Raw genomic sequence first — 15,973 nt, 5'->3', positions numbered from 1 at the left:
ATTGTAAATTGACATTTACTAGCATTTCGCAAGTCAAGGGCGTAGCCGCCGCCGCCAACTGTTTGAACTGGAGCAAATCAATCCCAAGGATTAGGATTATTTAAATAATCGTTAAATTTTTTATATAAGCTTAAGTTTAGGTTTAACGAGAGTGTTGTAATTCTTGTTAGGGCACGAAAATTATACACACACAGTATCCGTTATAAAGAAATATATTCACTGTTTAACTTGGAAGTGATATGTCTGCTTCCTACCACGATACAAATTGGAATGAATCAGAAATGACCTGGAGCAGAGTGAGGTAAAGACAATTTGGCGCCTCGACAAGATGGCGGCTCGATCGCTCATTCAAATGACAGGAAATAGTCAATACAATGATTAATTTTTGCAATCTTACTCAAATAAATCAACAGAGAGTTCAACGATAATTCTCTTATAGAGTTCACGTGAAAATACATCTATTTAATTGTACTATCGTGTTTGAGAGGCAATTTATTTTCTTTTGATATTTACCGAGTTTACTTCAACATATAATGCGTTATATTTCAGAAGCGAAAGACCTGGAGTACTCTTACAGCGGAAGCGATGTACGCGTCTGGTGGCCGAAGGGGGCGAGTCGCGAAGTTCGAGTGTCCCAAAACGTCACACAGCCCATCGACACCTGGAAGCTGTATAGGGTCACAGACACCAGTATCGAGGTATATGTCTTGATAACTTAATAAAGTGTTAAAACGCAAACAGATGTTTCCATTTTGAACTAGATTCAGGTTTCCCAGATCTCGAGAAGACGCCTGACGAATTGAAGCTCTTTAAGGAAATAATTTAAAAACTGACAACTATCAAAACATATTTACGAACGGATGCTTAGCTACTTTGTTCATATTGCAAGGAGGCAACCGAATGGCCTCGTTAACCTGGTAATGGTAGGGAGAAGACGAGGTCGATCACCCCTCATCACTACTCATTGGTGTTGGACCAGACAATTATGGAAAGAGACTATAAATCGCTGTATTTTAGTTTATTAAAAGAATCCATCTTTATTCTTTTGTAGATAATTTTGTTTTATTATCTCCCTTACTCCCAAATTGCCCAAAGTTAATTGTGATTTATGGTGAAATTATATTATATAATAATTTAAAATCAATCCTCAAGCGAAAATGTCTTTTCTGCTTTCTGTTTATAATAATGAATTAAATTTTCAGATCCATGACTTGACACCTTCGCTGCCAGTTCACGTGTTGGTGGCAGAGGGAGGTCACAGCCAGATGCTGAATATTCCCGCCAGACCAGCCGATGGAAGCTTCGGCCACCAATTGGGTATGGGATTTTTTAATTAATTGTTTGTCAAATGAGCTATTTTCCGTTTTAAAAATTGGAGAAATTTTGCTCTATGGCACATTAAAATGGTAATTATTGTTGAGCGACAGAGTAAAATAGCATAATAGACCATAAAATTAGAGTGAGAGTGAGAGTGAGAGTGAGAGTGAGAGTGAGAGTGAGAGAGAGAGTGAGAGTGAGAGAGAGAAAAACTTATTTCACTAACATTTTTTTCACGATTGAGCATGAAATTGGCGTTTTTTCAGCACTTCCTACTTAAAACCACTTGCGACATAATTTTTTCCTTTATTCATTCTATTTATGGAAAACTTGAAACGTTTTTGATTATATACGAACACATCAATGAATCGTGTTTAAAATCGTTAAATGTAAACTATTTATTCCAATAAACATTATAGAATTTTCTAGAAGACGTCTCAAGATTTCTATTTATAGTATTTTTAAATGGTAGTTGCTAGGTGTGCACTAATCCCCTTATAAAACGCGTCTATAGACTAAACGCTACCCAGAGTCGTTTAAGAAATAAAAATAACTTAAAATATTTAATGAAGAATTAAATTGGTTAGAAAATCTTTTAAACAACCCTGACTATCGTTAACTAATCAAGCATTAACTTGTATAACTCAACTGCGCCGTTGTCAAAATGTTGCCATTTCTTTCATTTCGTATCCTACAGAGTAGGTGGATAGCAATAATTAACGTTTATAAGTAAGCTATTAACTATAACATGTTTGTGTTGACAGGCATCGGTTTGGGCGTTGGTTTTTGCCTGCTTTGCGTGTTTTGCGTGTTGATCGCCATTTTTGTTTGCGTCTGGAGGAAAAAGAAAAATGCTAGGAACAGAATGCCTACACGGTTAGTGGAACTTAATTTTACTTACAATTGGCGCGTCAAACCAAAAACACTTTAGTTTTTATATATTTTAATTCGGTCTGTATCTCTGCGCAGGAGTCGAGTCCAAACGACGCAAGGCGTGACCGAAGAAGCCGAAATGAGGGTAAGGATATTTTTCTATTTTAAAAACGATGTCAATAAGCAGGTGATATGACAAATGTGTTGGAAAATATTTATACACTATTAATATTTTCAAATATCATTAAAATCAGTTTAGTAATTTTCGATATTACGTATTTATGGCGGATACGTATACAAGATTATACGTAAGTAAATAATGTGGGCAGGTCTGGTAAATAGATTACATATAAGATTCCATGTAAATAACTTATTATATAATATAATTAACTAATGGATAGTTTTTTTTTAATCTTTGTTTAATGCCATCTCAATTTAAAAAGTTTGACAGAAATTGGCGTTTTGATTTACTGAAATAAAAAATAAAAATTTTAAACTCAATTTTCAATATATTTTTAAAAGCCAGAAACTTAATGATTCAGTATGATTTGCACCTGTTTTTGATAATTTAACCGTTAAAGTCTCCGTAAATATCTCATGAATTCCCACGTAATTATCGATAAGACTCAAAATATCGGAAGATGTTATGACGTCCACAGGCGGTGGGCGCGAGTGGGCCAAGGGGCAACGGCCGGGAGCCGCTGCTCAACGGACACGTGCACATTATTGACAATCCTGCCGTAAGTATATAATCTTTAAAAAAAGTCTTACATAGGCCATATTTATTTCCCGATTTAAGTGCGGCAAGGGGAGCCGGGGGGTTATTACACTATGTACACATCTACTAGTTATATGTCAACTTCATCTTAACAGTATCTTTAATGAGGCTTTATTGAATTAATAATATACTTTCTACCTAGTTAGTAAAGTGTTTAGATGTGTTGGGTATTGAGACCGTGAAACCCTAAGACTATTTCGTCAGGAATTTAAAGGGGAGCATCGATATTTATATAACTTCAATTATTTTCGTTTTCAGACGAAAACCCCAAACGGAAAAGTGAAGAAAGCCCGTCGTTTCGACGCATTCGACTCGTTCGACGTGTCTCGCGAACCCGAGCGAACGGCCGAATGCTCGTTCGGCGGTCTCCTGGACACCTCCCGCCCCCCGCCCGACCTGATCCCCTCTCGCTCCAACGGCTCCTTCAAACTCCCCGACGACAACATGAACTCCGAACTGACCCACGGCACGTTTCAACTGGACAACAGCAAAATCCAACCCACCCTTCAGCCCAACGGTTGAGATCGCGCGACGCCCTTTGTTCAGAATCACACAGGGGTAGGCGGCCCCCTAACCGGTCCCGGTTTTAACGATAGGAGTTTTGTATTTTATTTCGAGGCTCAGGCTGAGTTTTGTTCCTATTCCGACCGACGCACGCGCGTATGCGTCCGACGACAAACGCGTGCGAGGGCCTCCGCGTCACACGAGCGTACAAAATAACCAAACACACACATGTACATATTTATTTCCTTAAGCCTAAGAAGCTACAGTTCCCCCCCCCCCCCCCCCCATACCCCTACATTCCACGTATGTTTAACGCACACCCGTTTATCGAACACAAATTCATTAGATAGAGTAATATTGCAACGAAACACTATTACTATTATATGACAAATAGTCTAATAAATTGTTGAATATTGACGTGCGGAGGGCGTGGTCGGCGTTTCGGCCCCACCCTCTCGCTCGTGAGACTCATCACCGTTCGTTATTTATTCCATATCACAATGACGATCTACCTCATTTACTTGGTTATAAGGTATTTGTTAAGTTGGCCCAACGATTCGGCAACATTATTTATTTCATAGTATTAAGTCCACAGGAATTACCTTCAACCCTTGCAACAAATGTGTACGTTTGCGTTTACGTTTGCAGCCTATTTTATTATTTACTCTGTGCTTAGAAAACGACTAGAGCGGTACCGTATCGGCGATGCTGTTCTGTGAATTCAAGTCTAAATAAACAGTTATAATGATTCGGGACAGGAAAAACGGGGACTCAGCGATAAGCTCGACTCGCATACGTCAAATCCGATAGGCGTTTGACACGCCACACTTTGAGTGTGACGGATAGAGGATATGGCAATTATTTTCTTTTAAAGGGTTGCAAACAAGCAATAAATTATGCTCATTACTAAGTGTCGAATTAAAATGTCTGTTTATAACACGTACGTTTGTAAATATAAACTCAGTTTAAATTTAATCGCCGACTATGTACCTGATACTTCAATTACAGTTAGTTTTAGATTTAGTGTGAGCTCTTTAGGCTAGAAGTATAACGTCGCTAGGTTTACACAGGGTCTAAGACGTCCGTGGTTTGTGGTCCGCGTTGGTTTTCGAAGGGATTTTGCTGTTGTTTTGTTGCGTCGTTCTGTCCCCCTCGTGTCTGTGCGTACGAGACGCGATTTCGGACTGTCGAAGTGCGAAAATCGTATGAGATTTTCCCGATACGATTCCTTCGATTGTTTCTCGCGAGATTTGTGAAAGCAGTTCATAGTATGTACGCGTTTTGTATTATAGCTACGTTAGGTATTAAAGTTTCTTTGACGCTATTCTGTATACAAGTTCACTCTGGGTTGTGTATACTTATATTATTTATTTTATTTACCAAACTGTTGTCACCCAACGCAATAAACCTGAATTATGTACAACTGTAGTGAAATTATTAGCGTACGTCGGGCGACGACGATCGTGCGCGTCGCCGACCGTACTCGCTCCGTCTTCAGTTGCCGTAGTGGATCGTTCTAAGTTCTTCCTTGTACAGATTTTTTATTCTCAATTTACAAGAATGGCTTTTCCGTCCTTGGAAATGATTTCGAATAAAAGCCTGATGTATGTGCCTCGATACGTTTAATCGTTTTGCAATAATTTAGTTCAAGGTTCGAATAAGTCGCGACAGATGGCGCTGTAACACAAAAGTATAATTGTCACAGACAATTCGTCGAAGCCGAGATTCAGAGACTGGAATAGGAGTTTTTTGACTCACCTTCGATCATTGCATCTGACGATCCACCTCCTGTCCGTCAGTATCTATCTCGCAAGAGATTGCAAGTTACTAAATAATTTTGAATAAGATAAATCTATCTGCGTTTTCTTCATCGACTTGATAATTGATTATGTTGGGCACGATTCTATCAACGGTAAAAATACTGTACTCTGAATCTCAAACCACCAGCTGTACTCTAAATCGTCGATTAAGGGCTAAAAATTTAAATATGTCAATAAATGGGAGAGATCCAAGTACAAATAAAGATTTGCCACCGCCCTGAATTAGCCGTTAAATTACCATCTTTTGTGTATTAATCTACAATAAGATATTATTTATTAGGGAGGACTTTTATGTAAAAAATTACAATTTATAATTTTTATAATATAAGTCAGCGCCACCTAGCGGTCACATTACACGGGTAACTCATTCCACTTTACAATAGCTATTTTTGTTACTGCACATTCCATATTGGCTGCAATAGTTGTCTCCTTACAGATTTTTTATATTAAGTTTTAATTAAATGTTATATAGCGACACTGAAGGTACTGTTTACACGTTTTTACCGCAGAGGATACGGAGTTAATAAATAAAGCTAAACTTATAATTTTTGTACCCTTATAATTTATTATATTATATTAGAGATGCCAATCATCACTTATAATAAATAGAGCAACTGTGGCCAACATTTTATTAACAGCACATTACGTGGCTAAATATTGAAACCGCCCAGCGACCTAAATATTGCCTCGTGGTAAAAACGTTTGACAAAGCCTTACAAATAGTATAGGATATTGTTATAGTATAACCATGTTTGGGAGTAATTGTACAATCGAGGGATATATCAATTTCATAATTTATCTATTACAGTATTTTTCAGACAATTGCAGATTTTTTTATCAGAATCCGATATAGTTAACGGAATAGTGTTGCTATTTTCGATAATAAACGACCGATTTTATTGTGTTGTTATGCTTTCAAGCATTTAAACCATAGATATGACATTTCTTATCGTCCGTTTGTCATAAAAAAGTGTTATGTCTATTATATCTGAGTTTCCTTTGGCTTCGGTGTTGCCAGCGATTTTGGTATGTACTTATTAAACGCGTCCAATAATGCCGGATTGTTCAGGGCTTATATTTATTTGTAGTTGTGTTATTATTTGGTACGCTAAAGCTTTGGCGTGGATTGAAGGATTCATTCTTGATTATAATTTACAAATTTGTATTTCTGTTTAAAACCGACCGAAAGCGATGTCGTTTGTCAGAACATAATTGTGCCTTTGGTCCCGTGCGCATTTGGGGCAAGAGTCGGGCTCGATAATCTTACCAATTAATATTTTCAAGTAAATTATGACAATAAGTTTTCATACAAAGAAAACATGTAAAATATCTTACAGAGGCGACATCGAAAATCTTAATTACCAAATACATTTTAAAATATAAATGGAATGAATCTTTCACCACAAGTGTTGACGGAGATGTTGTTGTATACATAATTATTAATATGGCCACGATCCATGTTTAATGTACTGTGGATTGAAACCTTTTGATTTTCTAAAATTTTTAAGTCGCTAGAGAATTACTTTTAAGGTAATTTTTATGTTCGACATTGATTTTAATTTAAAGTTGGATGTTAATCAAAATGTTTAGTATTCATTTTAATATTTTATACTTTTAAGATATTTCAAATCGTGATGTGGGAACATGAACCGCTCCACCCTTGGACCAAATACTATGAAATTGTTACAAAGTGTTTAAGAAAAGTTAAGTAGATTGGGGCCTATTTGCTGGACACAAAAGCGGCAGTTAGCAGTTTAGTTTGTGTTCATCAAAATAGTTACCAACTAAATGGACAATATGAAATGTTTGAGACATAGATTTGGAACTCTAAAACAAAATAATTGTTAAGGAAATTTAATTCGAGTTTTGTTTGGAAAAAAATTAATACACGTTAACAAGATACATGGATTTAATGATAATCTTATTTGAAAATATAATCGTGTTCCCACAAAAGAAAATTAGTTTTTAAATAATTGAATCTACCTCAACCAAATTACCAATTAACGTTGTTTGTAAGTGTTTCTATTGGGTATAATAACTAATATTAACTGAATAGTAGTGTTTTATAATAAAATGACTTTGTTCGATAACCCATTTTGATACGGCGACTTTTGTTGCCCACATTTTGAATGTGTCTCACGAGATGTTGCTATGATATTGTCATGATTGAACGATTAAAAATTGAAAATTAAAATGTGTTTTATTTACCTTTAATCGCAATTAACATTTCTCACTTGCTCAAATCCAAATCCAAAACTACGCAAGCATAGAATGCTGATAACAGCTAAAACACGATGGAGGGAATATGCAAAAATGTCTATCCGGTGCTTCATTGCGTCAGGATTCAGTTGTAAAAAAAATCTCGAAGTAATCTCTCTGAGATGCATATTCTGTATGATACATTAACTTATAAGTACTGGCCAGTCTAAAGCAATAAAATGAACTAGTCTAATCGACATTGTTGTGCTTGTTTTTTTAAATAAATTATTTTATTATATAAAAATACAAGAGTCCTCCAACTTCGGAGTATCCTTTGGAGTAGAGATTCTTGGGCCGTGGCGTTCAATTGCTCTATCGCTAATTAAAGATTGGCGCCTGGTAGATAATACCAGTGACCCCAGAGCTGGTGCTTTCTTCGCTCAACGAGTATAGCAATACACAGAAGAAATGCCAGAATTAAAGGTACACAAACACAGGGATCACACTTTTGGAATTTGTTTTAATTTTCTTTTTATCAATTTTTAATTATTATTACTATGTAGGTTAAGAAAATTGTAAATACTGTATATCTGATTGTTATGTTTAGGTTTTTAATAAACGATATATCGTTTAATGATATTTGTGTGTACTGTTCTAGTACTTGACGGAAAGCAAATTCACTCAACTAGGTTTATATTATGATAAAACAAAGTATACAAGTTATTGTTTATTCCTTAATTGTACAAGAAGGCTTTGCCGACACAATCTTGAAACCGCGCTTTCATCCCTTCGTCGCAACTTAGCGGCTAAACGAGCTAAGCTAAACCTGGATCTAGGGCGATCCCGCCTGGAACCATCTGAAATAAAGATGTTGGATAGTGTAGAACATAGCTGCTGTATAAATTTGGCCAATTATTATTACAGCACGAAAACTTTAAAGTCACGAAGCCTATACAGATTTCATATAAGATTTACGCTAAACACTTATTATAAATGGGTATTTAATGCATAGACTATGACTGCAAAACATATAACAATTTAGCATCTTACAACAATATCCAATTTCAATGTAGTTTTTTTATTTCTTTTCTTATTGTGGTACGAAAATTCTATCGGAATCGTTATCTATGTAGTAAGATGGTTTCGAAAATAACAATTACTTTGAGCTACTCTCTGCCACGTTTCCCGCTCTACGTTGACCATTCCCGTGGATGCACTACGGCCCAGTGGTGAGTCTGGAGTTGAACTTTGACCCTCCGCTGCATCGCTTTCGCAGCTTACTTGACTAGACCTAGAAAATTGTTTTTTTTGTAAGCGTTTAGAACAATCAGCTTTCTTTGTAACCTCTATACTGTTTGCCTTGTGCGGACTAAGGTTTTCAGACCAGGTAGGTATATTTCAGCTAGATCAGGCTTTTAAGTTTTGCCAGCGTAGCTCTGTTTCTGTCAAGTTCTGAGAATATCGGTAGCCTAGCTAGCCTGCATAGAAGCTATAGATTGATATTTGTAACGGAATAAATCAAGTAGAGAAGCAGTATAGTAAAAGTGGTTTACTTTCACTAAGGGCCGACTTATCTTCAAAAACTTACCGATCACCTGGTCTTAAGTCACTGGCAGAACTAGTGCCTTCTCTTCTCATAGAAGGAGAAGAAGAAAGAAACCGTTCCCTCGCTTCCTTAATCCTGGCAGCTCGGGATGTCATCCTGATTAAAGTACAATTATCTTCAACCGCAGATATGGACCTCATAAAACTAGGGTTTATTAATACCGGTTTTTCGAACATTACCGATTTCTGGTTAATTTCTTCCAAATTCTGGTTTATTTGTTCCATTCGTGGTATAATTGTCTCCATACTTGGTGTTGTTTCTCGTATATCTTCAATTTCTTCGTTTTGAGGATGCAATGTGTTCGCGCTGTGGGATTTCAAGACTCCATCGTCTGCGGTTGTCAAGCATTTTTCTGATATTTGATCTTGCGATAATTGACATGCGCTGGCGGATTTTTGAACTTCTCTTTCTAGGAATGGGTTATTTCTAGAAGAAGAACAAGTCTCATTACGTTCGTGGCAACGGTTTCAACAATTATCGATAAAACACAACTTGTATCATGCAAGTAATCTAAGACAGAATAGTGTTAGGTGAAACGAACGAACAGTAGACGCTATAAACGAATAGGTTCCATAGTCAATTAAATGCCGCTTCACACAAAACAGTGACGTAGTTATACTTTTAATAAAATACCTTATATTAACTCCTACAGGCATATCCGGTGGACGTTTTCTTTCAGATTTTGGAGATCGCCATAACGGAGATGTGGTGCCACTACCTCCGCCGGAAGGTGGAGCTGTGGTATAAAATTAAGCAGTAAATTTCTTGGTAGACGCAGCCATACTAGTACTAGTATTTATATGTAGAACATACTATGACTGGTTCCTTGATTCAATTGTATACTATGTATTGTTGCCGCAGTAATCTGAGTGCCAAAATCATGCCACTTTTGGCTAAACTATATAAGATAAACGTTTGCTTTTCATATTTATATCTATTTAGATGTTTAGAAAACTTTTTTTAAAACAAAAACTTGGCGATTATACTAGGAGAGATTAATGGCCGACTTTTCGTCCGTTCTTCAACCGTTTGAGACTAATTTTCTTATTGTGTACACTTTTAACCAAATTAACAATGATTGTTTTATATATGATGGAATTCGAAGGATATTCCTTACCTTCGTTAATTTTTTTATTATACCGTTGAATCATAATTTTAATAGCCGGAGCAGTTTCCTTCTTTCGTTGCGATGTCGGCGAAGTGGGAAGGGGTGGTCTTAATTTTTTTTTCTGCTCATCATCTTGAAGATCTCCAGAACTTTTTCCAGAGCTTTTAGATTGCAAAGAAGTTTTCGAGTCGTGGACTGGCTGAGTGAATTTAGCCTGGCTTGGTTCTAATTCTTCCACGTCTACTGGTATAACTGCGCGAGGTATGGTCTCTCCACTTCTGACAATCGGTGAAAATATTTTGCGTGTGGTCTTCACTATAACTTCCGGCGGTTTGTCGTGGACGTCTTGAGTTTTAATTTTTAGGACAAACACCTAAAATAGATTAGTAATACATTAAGTGTTAAACAATTATCAAATAGAAAATATTTACAAATATTGGGTCTGAAGGAAAGTTAGGTTCTGAAGATTCCTGTTAGTATAGATAATCGTTCGTCTTTCTGGACTTCAAAGTATGAACGAGTACTTACTTCACCTTCGGTATCCGAGTGATGGGATGTGGGAGGCGTTCTGGGCTTTTCAGACTGTCTTCGAGGTCTTTTCTTTCTTCTCGGTATTTCTACAGTTACTGTATCTACTTCTGGTTCTGTATCAGTTTCAGACGGCTTCGATTGTTCCCTTTCCAATCTAGCTCTGGATGTTTTTTTCTTTTTACCGTTATTACGTTTTTCATCTTTATCGCTATCGTTTTGTTCTTTAGCACTGTCTATTTTCAAATTATTTACACTTATACTTTTGCTCATGGATTGAGCGTCAGTAACGTTTTCAGTTTCAGAGACATCTTTGAGAGGACCTCTTTCAATTTCCTCAATGGTCTTTCTAATAAATTTTGCGTCTACTTCGCGACTTTTCTGTCTTGAAATCTTCCGGCGTGTTTTTTCTGTAGTTGACTGCAATACATTTTTTTTGACAAAATTAATGGTTTCTTGTATTGAATCATTTAACAGCCTAATGGTACTTTTTGTGTGTTATTATGTTTTTATAAATACTAAGAACAGATGATCAACATTATTTTCACAGTTTTTACAAATAATATTACGAAATATATCGACATACTTACTAATAAATATATATTTATTAGAACAGCCAATAAAACCTTACACAACAACGTAAATCATGATATTTAGATAGATATATTTAAAGCATACATACCTGTTCTCGGATAATTTTATGGTTTATGGTTTGTTCTTTTGTTTTTATTATCCGTGAATCTGAAATCATTACTATCAAATTGTTAATAGCTTACAGTCCTTATCAATAGCACTAACTCAATCATTTGAGCTTTTAGCGATGAGTTCAGAAGTTCAATTTGTTTGCCTTTTAAGAAAAATATAAAAATATTCTATTATTATAAAACCAGCATAAATAACAATTTGTCGCCGTAAGTTCTTGACTTGACAGGTATTATTTTTAAAGGGTTTAGGCAAAAAGGGCATACAGATATCTAAAGTATCAAAGTATCTGAACCTGAATTGTCTTTAAACAACCAAGTGTTTCGGTAGAGCACGTTAATCAGTCCATCCATCTTGCGATACCGAGGTCGTGTTGAACATCTGTCTTACAAAATGTCAAAAAAATTCCTAAATGCCAAGTCCGGTAATAAGATTATTATTGTGTACCCACCAGAGCCATTAGATTGTACAACAGCAGTTCCGGTGATTGCGGACGTGGTTTCACACAGTAAACGTGCTTCAGCTGGTCCGTATGTATAAACAGGTTTTTGTGGTGTATGTCGTGGTGATACAGCCACTAAAGGGGCAGCCGTGCATACCTCTTCGGCCTCTATCTCTATTAGGAGGGCTTCACGAGCGTTGCCATCTTCACATTCTTCGTCATCAAGCTGAAAATAGAAAGGTGATGTTTATCAGTCTTATCTTATAAATTCGCTAATAATATAAATTGCATTAATCTTGATTACTTATTACAATTTTCTGCATATACAAATCACACTTTGAAAACAAGATAAAAATAATCCTAATTATTAGTAATAGAAGCTGTTATAAAATGATATTAGAGATAAACAAGGTTAAACGTCTTTTTGTGTAACTTATTAATTGTAACGTGTCTATCTTAACTGCGGGCAATAAACATGTCACGCTAGTTCCGTCATCAAAGCTTCTATACAATAAATCAATAGCGCTACAACCTTTTTAGGTCTGGGCCTCAGGTTTCTGTATCTGTTTCATGATCATTTGTAAATTGAATAGGCAAGTAGTTGATCAGCCTTCTGTGCCTGACACACGCCGTCGACTTTTTTCGGTCTAAGGCAAGCCGGTTTCCTCACGATGTTTTCCTTCACCGTTCGAGCGAATGTTAAATGCGCACATAGAAAGAAAATCCATTGGTGCACAGCCGGGGATCGAACCTATGACCTCAGGGATGAGAGTCGCACGCTGCAGCCACTAGGCCAATACTACTCCTTCAGTTCCTCCAACAAAGCTTCTAGCAAGCGCATATTTCATGGTTAAATATTTTCACACCATCATTGACTGATATATTATAGTGTAATAACTTAAAAAAAAAATGATTGTATTTACTTGTCTAAGGGTAACTAAGCCTATGGTTAGTTTAGGAATCTATAAGCTAACTTCTTTATTGACCATAACGACATTTTAAGAGTTGGGCTCGGAACGTTCAGGTAAATTCAGAAACGTATTTAAAACATACCAAATTCTCTAAATCTTCAGCATCGTTAACGCTCAGACTGCTTGCATGTACTCTTCCGCCAGCGAACACGGGACCAACACTTCCGTCACTTTGTGTACGAGTTAGGGCAGCTGGAACCTTATTCCTCGCCTTTGCTTCCTGTAATAGGGCCGATGTGGAGGCTTCGGGGGCTATTCCTCGAGATTTCTCCCATTCGTGAAGTTTTCTTGTGAAGGAGCGGGAGATTCCTGTAATAATCAGGTGATATGTAGACATATCTGTTCTGTCTGTCATTAGTCACTGAGGTATCAATAACTAGTAAGAGGAGAGGATTTTTTTCGTGCTTTAAGCAGATTATTAATAAACGAGCCATAAAAAAACAAATGTAGTATTATATTTTTTTCTTGTGACAAGCTTTCTTTAACTCTTTAAGTTTAAAGCTACATTTCTGAAAAAGGTGATAAGGTTTGGCGCAGTTTTAGGGACTGGATATCGACATATGCTCGTAACACTTAAAAATATACCGTGGAACTTAAAGAGACCAGTCGATGTCTGAACCAACACTTCGTCGGGTTTCGCTTCCTCCTCCCAAGTGGGAACTGAATTAGTTTCCTTCATACGGGTCCATTCGTCTGAAACACATATGAGTAATGCTTAAAATAACATTCATAAAAAAACAATAATAGGAAAAAGCTTTTGAAACTGTAAAAAAAGTCATAATAACATTTAGCAATCTCGACTAATTTTTAACTTATATACCGAATTTAAAATTTGGAATTAAATATATCATTTAAAATACTTGATATTAACTAGATGTTTGTATTTGGCTGGTTTTGTTATCATTAAAAGTTTAAATTTTAAAGAAGATAATTTTACTACAAAAAAGGTAAAAATGCAACGCAAGCCGCGAAAAACTTAGGATCTAGTGCAGTGTCTGTGAACGTAGCACAAATTTGGTTTAAGCGTTTTCAATCCGGAAATTTTGGTGTCAAAGATGCACGTCACTCGATTACGGATAAAATGGATGCCATTTTTGCCAAAAGTGGAGCAAGATCGGCATATCAGTAGTTACGACGTAGCTGAAGAACTGGGAATTGACAAAACAGTTTTGGCGCATTTGAAAAAGCTGGGTACACAAAAAAAGCTCGATATTTGCGTACCTCACGAGCTTACTGACGGAAACCTAATGAACCGTATACTCATTTGTGATTGTTTATTACGACTTAATGAAACCGAACCATTTTTGAAGAAGCTAATAACTGGTGATGAAAAGTAAATCATGTACGAAAAGAACGTGCGAAGAAGGATAAAAGCCGGCAGTCTTCAGGCGAAACCCGGGTTAACTCGCAACAAAGTAATGCTATGTGTGGTGGGATTGGAAGAGCATTATTCATTATGAGCTGTTACTACCAGGCAGGACACACATCTTTAGTCACTCAGCAAAAATTAAGAGAGGTGGCTGGGAGGTTAACACCATGCATCTGCTTGCAAATGCATCCGCCGCCCTCTTCTCTCGTCTCGTCTCGTCTCTTCAGAATTCTGTAGGCATTGTCAGGTTAATATCACAAGAGGACTGCCAAAACCAATTGTCGCGGTATTTTGATCAGAAGACCCAAAATTTCTATAGCAATGGGATCATGTCCCTATCTACAAGATGGCAAAAAGTTATCGAACAAAATGGTACCTATATACTTTAGTTAAATGTAAATAAAATACATTAAAAATTGTTGTGAATGTTCTTAAAAAATGCGAAGAAACCTTTTCCCCAACCTATTATAATAAGTAACATATGCTAAGAAGGACTATTAAGAATATCCATAACACTAAATCATTTACATCATGAGCACACCCTACATACACACCCTCACGTAGACACCATCACATAACACAACCGAATCACCGAACCGAACCGTCTTTCATCAGTTTTATTGATTTTTTTCCTTTTGTAAATGTTTGAACCTTTTTGTATATATTATGTATTCCATCTTTGGCTATATGTTAAGTATACTTGTTGGTTTTGGCCGAACTAGGATCCGCAATACAATATATATGAGTAAGGGAGATTGCAACGACTATAAGGATGGAGTTTCATTTCATTCCAAGTTATAAGAGATAGAAAGAAGAGGTCGTCCAGTAATCAAACATAATGGTGTCCAGGTTATGGGAGTATGGGAGAGGACGACCACATAAGCGATGGGATGACATATTCACAAACATGATGGGAAAGTTATAGTGGCGTGCGTAATGAAAGGGAATGAAGAAAAGTGGGGGAGGCATTTGCCACGTGGCAAGCGGATGAGGAGCTGTTGCTAGATATAAACCATATTCTATTATACGAATTAAAATGCTTTATTATTGTATAATTATAAATTTCAAAATGAAGAATATTAAAATCCACTCTCAACAATGGTCCTATCGTGTGGCAATTTTAATATTTTTACCAGGCATTTAAGAAGATTCCCCATTATACTTCTGCACCTTCCTTCTTCACCAAACAAACCTTTATTGTCCTAATAACGTCATGATTTAAAATAAACTTAGATAAACATTACATTCGATTTGTTATATAATTAGTTCCATACCCCACTTTTTCAAGAAGTCTTCGCTAAGGTCCTTCCGGGCTGGTATGGGCGGAGGTTGTTTCACACCCTTCATGCGCCATTCCATCAGCTTATTGTGGTAATCAGCTGAAAGCTGGTCTTCAGTGGCCACAGGTCTCAGCGCTGGAATAATGGTCGGAAATATAACTCAGGACTGCTGATGTAAAAAACCTGTGTGTTGTAACACGAACCTCTGCCTGATGGCTTAATGGTTTAAAAATATGCTTTACTCAAAATTTAATAGCTTAGAAATGAATAACCTCGCATAACATCAACTTTCCCAGGATGTCTGTCAGAGAATTCTCTGCGAAGGCGTGACTGCAAGGCAGCATAATCTCGAGCGATTTCATCTCTTACACTCGCTTCACAGCCGCTACTCAAGCCTTCTGTATCTGAAAAAAAACATGAAATACATACACTCGTCAGGTATTTATCTATTTATTTCTCTACTGTCTCATAGACTA

General features: G+C 36.6%; 2 protein-coding genes across 5 annotated transcripts in view; one reads left to right on the top strand and one right to left on the bottom strand.

Annotated features, from left to right (window-relative positions):
- LOC123708085 (protogenin B-like) overlaps positions 1–4,632 on the top strand; it is an 83,860-nt gene extending 79,228 nt beyond the window's left edge. The window contains exons 18-23 of one of the 4 annotated variants that reach the window (XM_045658580.1): positions 550–698; positions 1,203–1,317; positions 2,082–2,193; positions 2,287–2,335; positions 2,850–2,930; positions 3,227–4,632. In XM_045658580.1, the coding sequence (XP_045514536.1) occupies positions 550–698; positions 1,203–1,317; positions 2,082–2,193; positions 2,287–2,335; positions 2,850–2,930; positions 3,227–3,490 (770 nt within the window). In that variant the 3' untranslated portion in view covers positions 3,491–4,632. Of the gene's footprint in view, positions 1–549; positions 699–1,202; positions 1,318–2,081; positions 2,194–2,286; positions 2,336–2,831; positions 2,931–3,226 lie in introns of those variants that run through there. The other 3 variants (XR_006753570.1, XM_045658581.1, XM_045658582.1) reach the window with 3 other exon arrangements.
- Positions 4,633–8,211: 3,579 nt separating this feature from the next.
- The window catches only part of LOC123708247, a 35,067-nt gene continuing 27,305 nt past the window's right edge, over positions 8,212–15,973 (bottom strand). Inside the window, exons 6-17 of the mRNA XM_045658862.1 lie at positions 15,770–15,901; positions 15,492–15,632; positions 13,434–13,541; positions 12,931–13,157; positions 11,887–12,103; positions 11,416–11,486; positions 10,734–11,153; positions 10,215–10,578; positions 9,731–9,833; positions 9,080–9,523; positions 8,652–8,782; positions 8,212–8,348 (exon numbers count right to left, since the gene is read on the bottom strand). Coding sequence (XP_045514818.1) covers positions 8,212–8,348; positions 8,652–8,782; positions 9,080–9,523; positions 9,731–9,833; positions 10,215–10,578; positions 10,734–11,153; positions 11,416–11,486; positions 11,887–12,103; positions 12,931–13,157; positions 13,434–13,541; positions 15,492–15,632; positions 15,770–15,901 — 2,495 coding nt within the window. The remainder of the gene's footprint in view (positions 8,349–8,651; positions 8,783–9,079; positions 9,524–9,730; positions 9,834–10,214; positions 10,579–10,733; positions 11,154–11,415; positions 11,487–11,886; positions 12,104–12,930; positions 13,158–13,433; positions 13,542–15,491; positions 15,633–15,769; positions 15,902–15,973) is intronic.

Source organism: Pieris brassicae, chromosome 4 (assembly GCF_905147105.1).
Source record: "Pieris brassicae chromosome 4, ilPieBrab1.1, whole genome shotgun sequence".
Classification (NCBI taxonomy): Eukaryota; Metazoa; Arthropoda; class Insecta; order Lepidoptera; family Pieridae; genus Pieris; species Pieris brassicae.
The sequence above is the reverse complement of the archived record's forward strand: the minus strand, read 5'-3'. Positions and strand labels throughout refer to the sequence as shown.